The sequence below is a fragment of the Schistocerca nitens genome, chromosome 2 (genome assembly GCF_023898315.1).
Source record: "Schistocerca nitens isolate TAMUIC-IGC-003100 chromosome 2, iqSchNite1.1, whole genome shotgun sequence".
Classification (NCBI taxonomy): Eukaryota; Metazoa; Arthropoda; class Insecta; order Orthoptera; family Acrididae; genus Schistocerca; species Schistocerca nitens.
The window spans coordinates 997,386,005-997,402,378 of NC_064615.1; the positions used below are offsets into that span (position 1 = coordinate 997,386,005).

The following is a 16,374-nucleotide window of genomic DNA, read 5'->3' on the forward strand; positions in this document are numbered from 1 at the left end:
ATGAACCATGGACCTTGCCGTTGGTGGGGAGGCTTGCGTGCCTCAGCGATACAGATAGCCGTATCGTAGGTGCAACCACAATGGAGGGGTATCTGTTGAGAGGCCAGACAAACGTGTGGTTCCTGAAGAGGGGCAGCAGCCTTTTCAGTAGTTGCAGGGGCAACAGTCTGGATGATTGACTGATCTGGCCTTGTAACACTAACCAAAACGGCCATGCTGTGCTGGTACTGCGAACGGTTGAAAGCAAGGGGAAACTACAGCCGTAATTTTTCCCGAGGGCATGCAGCTTTACTTTATGGTTAATGATGATGGCGTCCTCTTGTGTAAAATATTCCGGAGGTAAAATAGTTCCCCATTTGGATCTCCGGGCGGGGACTACTCAAGAGGACGTCATTATCAGGAGAAAGGAAACTGGCGTTCTACGGATCGGAGCGTGGAATGTCAAATCCCTTAATCGGGCAGGTAGGTTAGAAAATTAAAAAGGGAAATGGATAGGCCAAAGTTAGATATGGTGGGAATTAGTGAAGTTCGGTGGCAGGAGGAACAAGACTTTTGGTCAGGCGAATACAGGGTTATAAATACAAAGTCAAATAGGGGTCATGCAAGAGTAGGCTTAATAATGAATAAAAAAATAAGAGTGCGGGTAAGCTACTACCAACTGCATAGTGAACGCATTATTGTGGCCAAGATAGACACGAAGCCCACGCCTATTATAGTAGTACAAGTTTATATGCCAACTAGCTCTGCAGATGACGAAGAAATTGAAGTAATGTATGTTGAAATAAAAGAAATTATTCAGATAGTGAAGGGAGACGAAAATTTAATAGTCATGGGTGACTGGAATTCGGTAGTAGGAAAAGGGAGAGAAGGAAATGTAGTAGGTGAATATGGATTGGGGGTAAGAAATGAATTAGGAAGCCGCCTGGTAGAATTTTGCACAGAGCACAAGTTAATCATTGCTAACACTTGGTTCAAGAATCATAAAAGAAGGTTGTATACCTGGAAGAATCCTGGAGATACTAAAAGGTATCAGATAGATTATATAATGGTAAGACAGAGATTTAGGAACCAGGTTTTAAATTGTAAGACATTTCCAGGGTCAGATGTGGACTGTGACCACAGTCTATTGGTTATGAACTGTAGACTGAAACTGAAGAACCTGCAAAAAGGCGGGAATTTAAGGAGATGGGACCTGGATAAACTGAAAGAACCAGAGGTTGTAGAGAGTTTCAGGGAGAGCGTAAGGGAACAAATGGCAGGAATGGCGGAAAGAAATACAGTAGAAGAGGAATGGGTAGCTTTGAGGGATGACGTAGTGAAGGCAGCAGACGATCAAGTAGGTAAAAAGACGAGGGCTAGCAGAAATCCTTGGGTAACAGAAGAAATATTGAATTTAATTGATGAAAGGAGAAAATATAAAAATGCAGTAAATGAAGCAGGCAAAAAGGAATACAAACGTCTCAAAAATGAGATCAACAGGAAGTGCAAAATGGCTAAGCAGGGATGGCTAGAGGATAAATGTAAGGATGTAGAGGCTTATCTCACTAGGGGTAAGATAGATACTGCCTACAGGAAAATTAAAGAGTCCTTTGGAGAAAAGAGAACCACTTGCATGAATATAAAGAGCTCAGATCGAAACCCAGTTCTAAGCAAAGAAGGGAAAGCAGAAAAGTGGAAGGAGTATATAGAGGGTCTATACAAGGGCGATATACTTGAGGACAAAATTATGGAAATGGAAGAGGATGTAGATGAAGATGAAATGGGAGATATGATACTGCGTGAAGAGTTTGACAGAGCACTGAAAGACCTAAGTCGAAACAAGGCCCCGGGAGTAGACAACATTCCATTAGAACAACTGACGGTTTTGGGAGAGCCAGTCCTGACAAAACTCTACCATCTGGTGAGCAAGAAGTATGAGACAGGTGAAATACCCTCAGACTTCAAGAAGAATATAATAATTCCAATCCCAAAGAAAGCAGGTGTTGACAGATGTGAAAATTACCGAACTATCAGTTTAATAAGTAACGGCTGCAAAATACTAACACGAATTATTTATGGACGAATGGAAAAACTGGTAGAAGCCGACCTCGGGGAAGATCAGTTTGGATTCTGTAGAAATATTGGAACACGTGAGGCAATACTGACCATACGGCTTATCTTAGAAGCTTGATTAAGGAAAGGCAAAGCTATGTTTCTAGCATTTGTAGACTTAGAGAAAGCTTTTGACAATGTTGACTGGAATACTCTCTTTCAAATTCTGAAGGTGGCAGGGGTAAAATATAGGGAGCGAAAGGCTATTTACAATTTGTATAGAAACCAAATGGCAGTTATAAGAGTTGAGGGGCATGAAAGGGAAGCAGTGGTTGGGAAGGGAGTGAGACAGGGTTGTAGCCCCTCCCCGATGTTATTCGATCTGTATATTGAGCAAGCAGTGAAGGAAACAAAAGAAAAATTCGGAGTAGGTATTAAAATCCATGGAGAAGAAATAAAAACTTTGAGGTTCGCCGATGACATTGTAATTCTGTCAGAGACAGCAAAGGACTTGGAAGAGCAGTTGAACGGAATGGATAGTGTCTTGAAAGGAGGATATAAGATGAACATCAACAAAAGCAAAACGAGGATAATGGAATGTAATCGAATTAAGTCGGGTGATGCTGAGGGAATTAGATTAGGAAATGAGACACTTAAAGTAGTAAATGAGTTCTGCTATTTGGGGAGCAAAATAACTGATGATGGTGGAAGTAGAGAGGATATAAAATGTAGACTGGCAATGGGAAGGAAAGCGTTTCTCAAGAAGAGAAATTTGTTAACATCGAGTATAGATTTAAGTGTCAGGAAGTCGTTTCTGAAAGTATTTGTATTGAGTGTAGCCATGTATGGAAGTGAAACATGGAAGATAAATAGTTTAGACAAGAAGAGAATAGAAGCATTCGAGATGTGGTGCTAGAGAAGAATGCTGAAGATTAGTTGGGTAGATCACACAACTAATGAGGAGGTATTGAATAGGATTTGCGAGAAGAGAAGTTTGTGGCACAACTTGACAAGAAGAAGGGATCGGTTGGTAGGATATGTTCTGAGGTACCAAGGGATCACCAATTTAGTACTGGAGGGCAGCGTGGAGGGTAAAAATCGTAGAGGGAGACCAAGAGATGAATACAGTAAGCAGATTCAGAAGGATGTAGGCTGCAGTAGGTACTGGGAGATGAAGAAGCTTGCACAGGATAGAGTAGCATGTAGAGCTGCATCAAACCAGTCTCAGGACTGAAGACCACAACAACAACAACAAACAATGAAAGTGTTGGTGCCATCTGTTGTCAAATCGAGCAAATCATTGTTACTGAACAGTTTCAGGGGCTTGACATTGATGTGTGCATTTCTGGCTTCCCAGCTGACACCAGGGAGATGTGTAATTATATTGAGAGATATGGTACAGACATTTTGGTTGGTAACATTTTTCAACTATTTAGTTTGTCCATCTCGACAAATAGCAAAGAGATGATTCACTGGTAGAGGGACTGGAACCAATCACACTAGTTGATACAGAATCTCGATCAGCGTTATTGAATGTACTCACGTTTCTGAAAGGAATAATGACATTGTCTTCATTGTCCAGCTGTTCCTCTTTCATTTCATTTTCTGTGTTGTGATTACTTTCAGGAACAAAATTAGTTTCTACATCCAAATCATCATCACTTTCTAACAAGTTTTTCAATTTCTTACTCACTTAGAGTATACTGCCAAGCCACTTCTGAGCAGTTTTATTGCCCACAGTCAGCTTAACAAGAAAATTGCATAAGCAGAAATAGCTGATGTAAACGGATGTACTAGTTGTCAGACCCAGAACATGTTTCTTCTCATGTAAACAATCACCTGGCAAACATAGTAATGATGAAACAAGTAGTGGCCTCATGGAATCTTAACTGAAAACAACAGTGAATGGCTTACATATAAGTAGTGTACTGTTGCATGTATTTTAATACAAAATCCACATGGGTCTGAGAGTCCAGCTCATCCCTTCTAGGGTAAAGGTATTTGCTTAATAACTTACTCTGTTCAAAGAAAGATAACACCTAAAGGATTTGTAAAACTGATTTTTGATAAAAATGTTTGACAAAAAGTGTTTATTTCATGAAGATTATTTTGTTCATTTAAATGTAACTTTGAAGCTTAAGTACTTTTCATAATGAAATTTAGATATGAAAGTGAAATTATTCACAAAACATAGGTTTATTTACAAAAGTGAATTTTTTTTTTTTTGTGAAAGATTACGTTTAATTTATTTCTAAGAGCAGTATATTTTATGTCAGTTGGTAAAGATTATGATAGCTGCAAATGTTCACTGCCACAGAAGTGGTGATTGGGTTAGTTCACAGCCACTACACAAATCTCAATTCCACCTGTGATGCACAGTTATGTAAATAACTATATAAAAGGGAAATGCATGTTTGTTTAAAATTATTGGGAGTACATTTGTAATCATAACAGTTAGCAAGATCCTGAACTGTGTACAGGACTCCATATTATTATGATTTCAAAAGCAGATAAATTAAAAGTCTTTTACTTTAAAGTTAGTAAACAAGACAACTTGATAGGTACATGACACCAATTTTACTTTAATTTCACTTTACATAAGTGTGTATTTGCATTTACTTTCAAATGGTTCTAGTTTGACTGAACTTTGTGTGTGTGGATCATAAAGGTTATCTCAGTTCAAGATACTATATGCAGTCTAATGTAATGCTGTTAGGCTGCCTACAAGAGTTTACATAGAGATACTTATCAGCAAGAGCATTGTGACTTGTAACCAAACAGCAGACAGTGCTCTGTTGTGCCTTTGGCACACAAACACTTGAAGTTTACCGTGGGAAGGATCCTTGAAGTGTTAATACATTCGCTGAGGTTTAAAATCCTTTGTGTTGGTGGTTGAGGTAGGATGACACTAAAGAGTTCTTAGTTGTGTAATCCAGATACCTGTGCAGTATTTGTTACAGAGAAATTTTTGTCTTTGGTCCACTAGTCTTCGCAACTCGGGGAACAGTGGACTAGGTTTTTCGGGGGTGGTTAGGTATGTTGCTTTGATAGGAGTCATGCTAGTCCAGTTACATACCCAATAGAACAGTTGATAAATAACATTTGCAGTATTGTCTTTTTCTTGTGAAAATACCTGCAACCAATCTTCCGGAGCACACAGGAAACCAGGAGAACAAATATTCTGATAGCGAACATACAATATTATAGTGCCCTCCTGTCAAATGTCATTGCCCCATTGTTAAGTGGGAAAAGTAAAGAGTGCATGAAAGAATTTCTATGTCTAGATCAATACTCCGCAAGATACCTTACTTTGTGTTAGAATTCAGATTCTCCAAATATTATAAGATTGTCACCTAACTGTTAGTCAATGGCGAGTTGTCACTTCATCACTTGGAAAGAAAGAAGTTAATCCAATAGAGCTGAGAATGAGCTCTAGACGTATGCAGATAATTATGTCCTTCGATAAGAAGAGAGCCCTTTATATATTACTTGTAGCCCATGAGTTCCTGTACATCACATATTAATTGAATATGTTTCAGATTCTGACAAGAGAACACCCTTTGATTTCGATGAATATCTTTCTCCAGTTTAAGATAACAATAGGTTTAGTTTATACGTGTTGCGTAATTTATTGTGGCATCAGACCTCCTGTAATTGCTGAGCAGCAGTATACATCCTGAGTTAATTGTGCTAGATAAATGCTCCCATCATTGGTGCAACTATTTTAATCAACATCTTTTTTGGAATCTGATGATATTTGCAGCTGTCCAATTTTATTTATTACCTACCAGTTACAGTTCTGGCTACCATCCTCAGAGCAAATCATAATGTACATAAAATGGTCAAAAATTAATCTCTGCTTAATACAGCAACATCAGATATAAAGTATGACAAATTACGCAATAATTGTTTCACTGAATTTCCACTGTAGTAGATTTACACAACTGAAGTGTGGTAACATGTACACTCGTAATCTTAACATCAAATAACCACCACAAGCTCGCTCAGAACATGGTAGTTCCTGTTCTTACTGAGCTTGTGGTGATTATTTGATGTTAAGTTTATGTGTGTGTGTGTGTGTGTGTGTGTGTGTGTGTGTGTGTGTGTGTGTGTGTGTGTGTAGTGGTAGAAGGTGGTAGACAGTACTGATACTGGTAGAGAATAAATAAAATTGTACAGCTGATGGCATAGAAAATGATTTTTCCAAATATATATTCGCTGTAGGTGACCTCTTGAAGAACGTTTTGTTAATCTTTATATTAATATCAAATGTGTATTCACTATTGTTTCCTATTCCTTTGTAGGTTTTGAGATTAAGTATAGCATTGATGTCGCATATACATCATACCTGGTTGATATACCACAAGCTATACAAGAAATATTCTATGTTGAAGGCTCTTCAACAAAAAAATCTTGCATTGACACGCTTAATGTGAAGATTTTAGCTCAAGGAATACCAGAGTTCAGGTCAGCTTAGTTATTGCACAGTTGATATATTGTTCTTTGTTTGAACCTTTAATAATCTGTTGATATTATTAGATTGGATCACCTTCTTCGGAGAGGACTGTTTACCGAGGCAAAGCAGTTTGCAATTGTTCATGGCCTTGATGTGGAAACTGTTTACAAAAGTGAAGCAATTTATATTGCCCAACAGAATACATCTGATGCGAACACTCTGCTAGAAGTGCTGCACGATATAACAGACGTACATTTTATTGTTGAATGTTGTTCAAAGGCTGCTGCCAAAAACTTACACGAGATTAGGCAGCTTTTGGAGTATTCTCGTAGTAGATTGACAAGTTTGAAGACTCAGGTAAATAATGCATGCATTAAGTAAAATTAAGCATATTTATTATGGATACTTTGGAAATGTCAATGCATTTTATTATTATTATTTATTTTATGGCCTTCATTGGACCACTGTAGTCAAAAATACAAAGTTCTAAACAAGTTGTTACACATGGATAAAATTTGGTTCGACAGTAACTTAATATGATATTTAGGTAATATAATTATTAGAGGCTATTCTTATATGAAAGGTGTTTTGCTCTTCTGTCTGCCCAATATTTCTTCATTCTTTCAGATATTTTCTTTCTTTCTTCATCTGAGACAACTCTTCCTGTACTCCTTTTATTGATTTTCATTTGTAGTCTGGTTTGCAGGTCTTGCAGTATTCTGGTTTTCTCTGTCTTGTTTTTTAGGTCATCTACTGTAATTTGAAGTTCTTTTATATCTTCCTTAATTTCTGTGATCCATTTAATGTCGCTCTTGCTATTCCACAATTTTTGTATTATTTTTTTACTAATTCTGTTTTCTGGAGTTCTCATCAGATGTCCAAAGAATGAGATGCGTTTCTTCCTGATTGTGCTCATGACTGGTTCTATTTTCTTATATACTGTTTCATTTGATACTATTCTCCAATCTCCATTTATTTTATACTGTTTATTTATACATGTCCTAATTATTCTCCTTTCCATTTGTAGTATTCTGTCAATTTCTGCTGTATTAGTTGTTTTGAAGGTAGTTTCAGCTGCATACGTTATTTCTGGTTGTGTAACTGTTTTATAGTGTTTTAATTTTGCATCTATAGATAGGCTTTTTTGTTGTATGTAGTTTTGGTAATGTAATTTGCATAGTTCAGTTTTTTTATTCTATTTTGCCATGATGGCTTCTCATTTAGATTGTATGTTATTATTTCGCCTAAATATTTAAATTTATCAACAATTTTGATTTCCTGTTCTCCTATTGTAATTTTGTTTGCAAGTGGTGGATCAGTTAGCATAATCTCCGTTTTTTCAAATGATATTCTAAGGCCTACTTTCTCTGCTATTTCTTGTATTGATTTCACTTGTTGCCTGGCTTCTTGAACGGTGCTGGCTAGGAGAGCAAGATCATCAGCGAATCCCAAGCAGTTTAAGCTAATATCATCTTTTGCACTTCCAATTCTTATCCTCTTTGGATTGTCCTTGTACCATTCTCTCATTATGTATTCCAGTGCACAGTTGAAAAGTAATGGTGATACGCAGTCACCTTGTCTTAAGCCTGTTTTTATGAGGAATGGTTCCGAAATTTCTCCTCTAAACTTCACTTTTGATTTGGTGTTGGTTAGAGTGAGTTGTATTATTTTAATTAGTTTTGGATGGAGTCCTAGATTTCTTAAAATTTTTAATATTGGAGGTCTGTGGAGACAGTCATATGCCTTCTTAAAATCTACAAATGTTATTGCCAGAGGTTTGTTCCGTTTCTTGTAGTATGCCATAATCAATTTTAAACTAATTATCTGCTCTGCACAGCTTCTCCATGGTCTGAAACCTCCCTGATATTCCCCTAACTCCTGTTCTAATTGCTTCTTGATTCTTTCATATAGGATCTTGGATAGAATTTTATATGTGCAATCTAGGAGAGAGATTCCTCTGTAGTTGTCTGGGTTGCTCTTATCTCCCTTTTTGTGTAGTGGGTGGATGATAGCTGTGGTCCAATGTTCGGGAAATTGTTCTGTTACCCAAATTTTTGTTAGAGCCATGTGTAAGGAGGTCTTGACTGTGTCACTTGCATATTTCCACATTTCAACAAAAACCTGATCTTCTCCACATGCCTTATAATTTTTTTGTTCTTTAAGAATTTCTTCTACTTCTCGGAAAGTTGGAGGGTCTAGTTTGTTAGGTTTGGTTTTTATTGGGGTATTTATGTTGATTTGTAAGGGTTCTTTGGGTTCCTCGCAATTCAGAAGTTTGTTAAATGCTTTTGCCATGATTTCTGCATTTTCCTTGTTACTGTGTGTCATTCTTCCATCTTCATCTTTCAGTATTAGTGTAGGGGCCTCATATTGTTGTAGTTGTTTCCCAAAGATTTTGTAGTAGTTCCTGGAGTTGGTTTTATGATAATTACCTTCTATAGACTTTATAATATCTTTATGAAATCCTCTCTTGATTCTTCTAATATTTTGAGTGAATTTTTTTCTTTCATTTTTTAGGTTGATGGCATTTTCTTCAGTTTTATGTGTTTGAAACTTTAACCATGCTTGGTGTCTATCTTCATGGAATTTGTCACATTCTGATGTCCACCATGCATGTTTCCTTCGTGGGTTCAAGGGAGCTAGATTCTCTGCTTCTTTTTTTAAGATTAGGCACTAGTTGTTCTAGATCATCTGTTAATTTGATGGTTTGTGTTATTTGTTGGTACTTATTATTTTTAATTAGCTGATGTGGGTCAAACCTCCTTTTTATTTTATTACTTTTTCCGGTCCTCTTCTTTAACGGTGTGAATTTGATTTTAATTTTAACCATATAATGGTCTGAGCCTGTGTCTACTCCTCTCAGTACTTTAACATTGTGGATCTCCTTATGAAACTTTTTGTCCATACAGACATGGTCTAGCTGCCACTCGCCATTCGTCCAGTCTGGATGCTTCCATGGTTTAAGTTTACTTGGCTTCCTCTTAAAGTATGTTGATTTAGATATAAGGTTGTGTTCTCTGCAGAGTTCTACAAGTCTTTGACCGTTTTTGTTTGTAAATTTATGTGGACTCCATTTTCCAATTATATCTTTATATTTCCTTTCTTTTCCCAACTGAGCATTGAAATCTCCCAATAAGATTTTTACATTCTTTTTATTTACTCTGTTCACAGTTTGTTCTAGAAGGTCCCAAAATTTATCTACCTCTTCCTTTGTTTTTGTTAGACAATTTTTTTCATTTGTTGGGGCATGAGCATTTATTATTGTGTAGGTTTTATTTATTGTTTTAAAGCTTAGAGTCACAAATCTTGGTGATACTGCTTGGAAATCCGTTACTGAATCTATTATTTTTATGTTTACTAAAAACCCTGTTCCAAACTGGGGACATTGTTTCATTGCCCTCGGTCCTGCTTTCCCATTATAAATTCTGTATCCTTGTGATTCGAATGGGTCCTCTGTGGTGTTTCTCATTTCTTGGATCCCTGTTATTAAAATTTTTTGTTTATTTAGTTCATCTGTGAGCTCCTTGAGTTTTCCGGTCTGAAGTAGTGGGTTTATGTTGTATGTTGCTATATAATTTATTTGTTTATGTTTAATCTTCTTTTTGTGTTTTAGTGTGCATTTGGATGGTTGCAAACACTCCGATTCGTTGCTGTCTTCTAGTTGACTACCCACCGAATCCGATGTAGCCTTTTCCTGCCTTTTTGAGCAGGACGGTGGAATTTTTTTCCTAAAAGACCTTTCCATTTTTGACTGTCGAAGGTTGTCAACCTTAGTTGGATAATTTCAATGCATATTAAATATAAATGAAGAAATATTTTTTGGTTTTCTTGGATAAATTTTCTAGCTCTTTAAGGTTGTCTGCTAAAGTTTATATATTCAAAATAAATTCATGATACTGGATCCCACTTCTTAAGGCCAAATATTTGCAACTGTTCTATATCACAAAGATCTCAGTAGGGCTGACTGACTGCAATTGTGATTCATTGATATTTTGTCAAAGGGCACTACATTTTTATTTTTATGAACACTTAAAGCAAGGTGTTAATCTGTGATCCATATCGAAAGCTTGCCAAGATCTTATTGAATATTTATGCAGTTATTGTTATGGATAACTGCATTAGCTACAGGAAGACTAAGATAACTGTTAATGAGAGGGATATTTCATAAACAGTGCACACAATTTTTTTTGCATACAGATTTATTTTTATATGCGGTTGCAGGCTTTCTTGGTGTATTTCAGATATGAAATATTCACAGGTTGTCAGACGAGTGACGTCATCTTCTAGTCTCAATGTTTCAATGGATTGCGTATCCGTCATCTTTGTTTGAAGATGATAGATACGCAATCCATTGAAACGTTGTGACTAGAAGACGCTGCCACTCGGCTGATAACCCATGAAGATTTCATAACTTTTTTTTTTTTTTTTCAATATCTCTTCACAGTCCTACAGTATAGTCTCCCTGCTTGTCTATGAATGAATCCCAAAGTCTCAGAAGTTCTGTTATTCCATACAGGACACCACTTCTGTTCATCTGTTGAATGGCTCAGGAATGGTGGTAGAAAGCTCTTCCAGAGAAATATAATGACATTCCACACACAAGTTTTTCCATTTCCGGGAATAAGTTAGTCTGGTGGACTCGTGTCCAGGCTGTTGGGAGGATGGGTCAGTACTTCCCATCTTCTGTATTCGTGCAGTTTTTGGGCTACGACATTGCCAATATGAAGATGATTAATGTCCTGGAGAATGAATGGCCCAGCCTGAAGCAACTGAGGTTGGGTTTTGTACATTTACCTGCACAGATTTTGCATGAAGTTACGACGATACACAGCTGTGACACTTGTTCCACATGGGACTCTTATCTGTCGTGATGATTCCTTGCTTGACCTTCGACTGAGCACGTGGAAATTTGGACTGTGATTTCAGGTCTGGGAAGTCACTAATCCACGTTTCATCAGTAGTGACAATTCGACACAATAATTCTTGACCTTCATGGTCAAATCATTGTTTGAGCAAAGTTGCATTGTTCAGGCATTTCTGCTTCTCTTCAGCAGCATTCCCACAATGTGGGACCAGTCACACCCAAATTTTTGTCTTCTTCAGATCATTGTTAGAATATGGTATACTACTGTTGGGGGATTTCCTGTAGCTTCAGAGAATTCTTCTCAAGTCATACTGCAATCTTTTTCAAGAACATCTCTCACAACTTTCACATTTCATTCATCTGTTGATGTTTCTGGCATTCTGGGCCTCGGATTTTTGTCCATGCTCATACGATCACCATGGTAATGATTAACACAATGTGAACCTGTACTGTGGTCCACTGCATACTCACCACAAGCTTTACCTAATACTCAGTGGATTTGTCGGGTTCTTGCCACATAAAATTTGGATCTTAGTGTACAACCTCTGGTCTTCACAGTACCTGAGGCCCCTTCGGTGTCCATTTCTACCTCTCGGCAATTGTATGTTGGAGTGCAAAGTGAAAAAACAAAATCGTGCTTCTCTTCAAGCTCCCAGCTACATCTGTTGTAATTTTCATTGTTGTTGCATCAAACAGTCTGTTATTATACCAACCTGTGCATTATTTTTGACATGTCCCTTGTATTATCTTCCAGACAACACAAACAGTAAATGTCCCAATACACTTCCCCCAGATACAATTAGGAAAAACATATTAATTCCAGTTGTAAACTTCATTTGATATAATCCATATGGTTGTACTTTCATAAATAAAAGTTGGTCTGATAATGGGTCGAGAAATACTGCATCTACTGCCTTGATGCAAGAATTTCAGTATTTAATGTTAGAAAAGAGAGTTGTATCACATCACTGATGTTCTTGGAATTCATGATGGCTTACATGGAGAATGTCATTCTGTTGGACATAATTTGACATTTCGGCTCAGAATATGTTTCCAGATCCTAAAACATATGAATGACAATTATACTGGGTGGTAGTTACGTGAATCACTTCCACTACCCTTCTTGTCGACTCATATGACCTGTGCATTCTTCCAACCATTGGGCACAGTTTTTTGTTGAGAGTATCTACAGTGTATTACTTTTAATAGAGAGTCTACTTCAGTTGCAAATTCTGTATAGAATGTGATGGAGATTCCATTAGGTCATTGTTTGTTTTTTTAAGCTACTTCTGAATGCCATGAGACCTATATCTATATCACTCAGCTTTCCAATGATGTGAGAATTAAACTGGGACAATACTCCTGGGTCTCCATTTGCAAAGGTGCATTTGAAAGTAGTGTTCAGGATTTCTGATTTCAATTTCATACCAACAATTTCGGTTCCTCTGTGTCACCCCTGAGAGTTTGGATGACACTGACAGCTTTACATATGGTAGTAACTTCACACCTGTTGTGCAGTAGTTGATATTGCTTGTAATTCTATACAGAGACAACATACCAGGGAATGATAAAAGATGAACTGTTCTACATATTATGTATCTATTCGGTGCTTGGTCAGTTGTTGCTCTAAACTTGAACCACTGTTTTTCTACATCTTCATGCCCAGAGCTAATTGTATTAACTTCCTCCTTGAGAACTGACAGTTCTGCCACTTCATGGAATTTATGGAATGTCCCCCCCTCAGTGATACAGATAGCCATACCGTAGGTGCAATCACAATGGAGGGGTATCTGTTGAAAGGCCAGAGAAATTTGTGGTTCCTGAAGAGGGGCAGCAGCCTTTTCAGTAGTTGCAGGGGCAACAGTCTGGATGATTGACTAATGTGGCCTTGTAATCAAAATGGTACTGCGAACGGCTGAAAGCAAAGGGAAACTACAGCCATAATTTTTCCCAAAGGCATGCAGCTTTACTGCATGGTTAAATGATGATAGCATTCTCTTGGGTAAAATATTCCAGAGGTAAATACTCCCCCATTCGGATCTCCGGGCAGGGACTACTCAGGAGGACACTGTTATCGGGAGAAACAAAACAGGCATTTTCAGATTGGAGTGTGGAATGTCAGATCACTTAATCGGTCAGGTAGGTTAGAAAATTAAAGAGGGAAATGGATAGGTGAAATTTAGATATAGTGGGAATTAGTGAAGTTCGGTGGCAGGAGGAACAAGACTTTTGGTCAGGCGAATACAGGGTTATAAATACAAAGTCAAATAGGGGTAATGCAGGAGTAGGTTTAATAATGAATAAAAAAATAGGAATGCGGGTAAGCTACTACCAACAGCATAGTGAACACATTATTGTGGCCAAGATAGACACGAAGCCCACGCCTACTACAGTAGTACAAGTTCATATGCCATCTAGCTCTGCAGATGACGAAGAAATTGAAGAAATGTATGTTGAAATAAAAGAAATTATTCAGGTAGTGAAGGGAGATGAAAATTTAATAGTCATGGGTGACTGGAACTCGATAGTAGTAAAACGAAGAGAAGGAAATGTAGTAGGTGAATATGGAATTAGAGTAAGGAATGAAAGAGGAAGCTGCGTGGTCGAATTTTGCACAGAGCATAACTTAATCATAGCTAACACTTGGTTCAAAAATCATAAAAGAAGGTTGTATACATGGAAGAAGCCTGGAGATACTGGAAGGTATCAGATAGATTATATAATGGTAAGACAGAGATTCAGGAACCAGGTTTTAAATTGTAAGACATTTCCAGGGGCAGATGTGGACTCTGACCACAATCTATTGGTTATGAACTGTAAATTAAAACTGATTAAACTGCAAAAAAGTGGTAAATTGAGGAGATGGGACCTGGATAAACTGAAAGAACAAGAGGTTGTAGAGACCTTCAGGGAGAGCATTAGGGAATGATTGACAAGAATGGGGGAAAGAAATACAGTAGAAGAAGAATAGGTAGCTTTTGGAGACTAAATGGTGAAGGTAGCAGAGGATCAAATAGGTAAAAAGACGAGGGCTACTAGAAATCCTTGGGTAACAGAAGAGATATTGAATTTAATTGAGGAAAGGACAAAATACAAAAATGCAGTAAATGAAGCAGGCAAAAAGGAATACAAATGTCTCAAAAATGAGATCAACAGGAAGTGCAAAATGGCTAATCAGGGATGGTTAGAGGACAAATGTAAGGACGTAGAGACTTATCTCACTAGGGGTAAGATAGATACTGCCTACAGAAAAATTAAAGAGATCTTTGGAGAAAAGAGAACGACTTCCATGAATATCAAGAGCTCAGATGGAAATCCAGTAATAAGCAAAGAAGAGAAGGCAGAAAGGTGGAAGGAGTATGTAGAGGGTCTGTACAAGGGCGATGTTCTTGAGGTTAATGTTATAGAAATGGAAGAGAATGTAGATGAAGATGAAGTAGGAGATATGATATTGCGTGAAGAGTTTGACAGAGCACTGAAAGACCTAAGTCGAAACAAGGCCCCGGGAGTAGACAACATCCCATTAGAACTAATGACAACCTTGGGAGAGCCAGGCCTAACAAAATTCTACCATCCAGCGAGCAAGATTTATGAGATAGGCAAAATAATCTCAGAAATCGAGAAGAATATAATAATTCCAATCCCAAAGAAAGCAGGTGTTGACAGATGTGAAAATTACCGAACTATCAGTTTAGTAAGCCACGGCTGCAAAATACTAACATGAATTCTGTACAGACGAATGGAAAAACTGGTAGAAGCCGACCTCGGGGAAGATCCGTTTGGATTCCGTAGAAATATTGGAACACGTGAGGCAATACTGACCCTACGACTTATCTTAGAAAATAGATTAAGGAAAGGCAAACCTACGTTTCTAGCATTTGTAGACTTGGAGAAAGCTTTTGACAATGTTGACTGGAATACTTTGTTTCAAATTTTGAAGGTGGCAGGGGTAAATTACAGGGAGCAAAAGGCTTTTTGCAATTTGTAAAGAAACCAGATTGCGGTTATAAGAGTCTAGGGGCATGAAAGGGAAGGAATGGTTGGGAATAGAGTGAGGCAGGGTTGTAGCCTATCCTCGATATTATTCAATCTGTATGTTGAGCAAGCAGTAAAGGAAACAAAAGAAAAATTTGGAGTAGGAATTAAAATCCATGGAGAAGAAGTAAAAACTTTGAGGTTCGCCGATGACATTGTAATTCTGTCAGAGACAGCAAAGGACGTGAAAGATCAGCTGAACGGAATGGACAGTGTCTTGAAAGGAGGATATAAGATGAACATCAACAGAAGCGAAACGAGGATAATGGAATGTAGTCGAATTGAATTAGGTGATGCTGCGGGAATTAGATTAGGAAATGAGAGGCTTAAAGTAGTAAATTAGTTTTGCTATTTGGGGAGCAAAATAACTGATGATGGTCGAAGTAGAGAGGATATAAAATATACACTGGCAATGGCAAGGAAAGCGTTTCTGACCAAGAGAAATTTGTTAACATCGAGTATAGATTTAAGTGTCAGGAAGTCATTTCTGTAAGTATTTGTATGGAGTGTAGCCATGTATGGAAGTGAAACATGGATGATACATAGTTTGGACAAGAAGAGAATAGAAGCATTCGAAATGTGGTGCTACAGAAGAATGCTTAAGATTAGATGGGTAGATCACATAACTAATGAGGAGGTATTGAATAGAATTGGAGAGAAGAGAAATTTGTGGCAGAACTTGACTAGAAGCAGGGAGTGGTTGGTAGGGCATATTCTGAGGCATCCAGAGATCACCAATTTAGAATTTGAGGGCAGCATGGAGGGTAAAAACCGTACAGGGAAACCAAGAGATGAATACATTAAACAAATTCAGAAGGATGTAGGTTGCAGTAGGTAGTGGGAGATGAAGAGGCATGCACAGGATAGAGTAGCATGGAGAGCTGCATCAAACCAGTTTCTGGACTGAAGACCACACTACAACACCACCATATAGGATTGCCTTAGGGCATCGGAACCTAAATTGGAACAAACACATAGACAATGTTGT

The 16,374-nt window shown here is 37.7% G+C and overlaps 1 protein-coding gene across 1 annotated transcript in view; it reads left to right on the plus strand.

The window, feature by feature from the left end:
- The window catches only part of LOC126235494 (uncharacterized), a 284,326-nt gene that overhangs the window by 71,925 nt on the left and 196,027 nt on the right, over nt 1-16,374 (plus strand). Inside the window, exons 7-8 of the mRNA XM_049944213.1 lie at nt 6,336-6,498; nt 6,571-6,844. Of these exons, the coding sequence (XP_049800170.1) occupies nt 6,336-6,498; nt 6,571-6,844 (437 nt within the window). The remainder of the gene's footprint in view (nt 1-6,335; nt 6,499-6,570; nt 6,845-16,374) is intronic.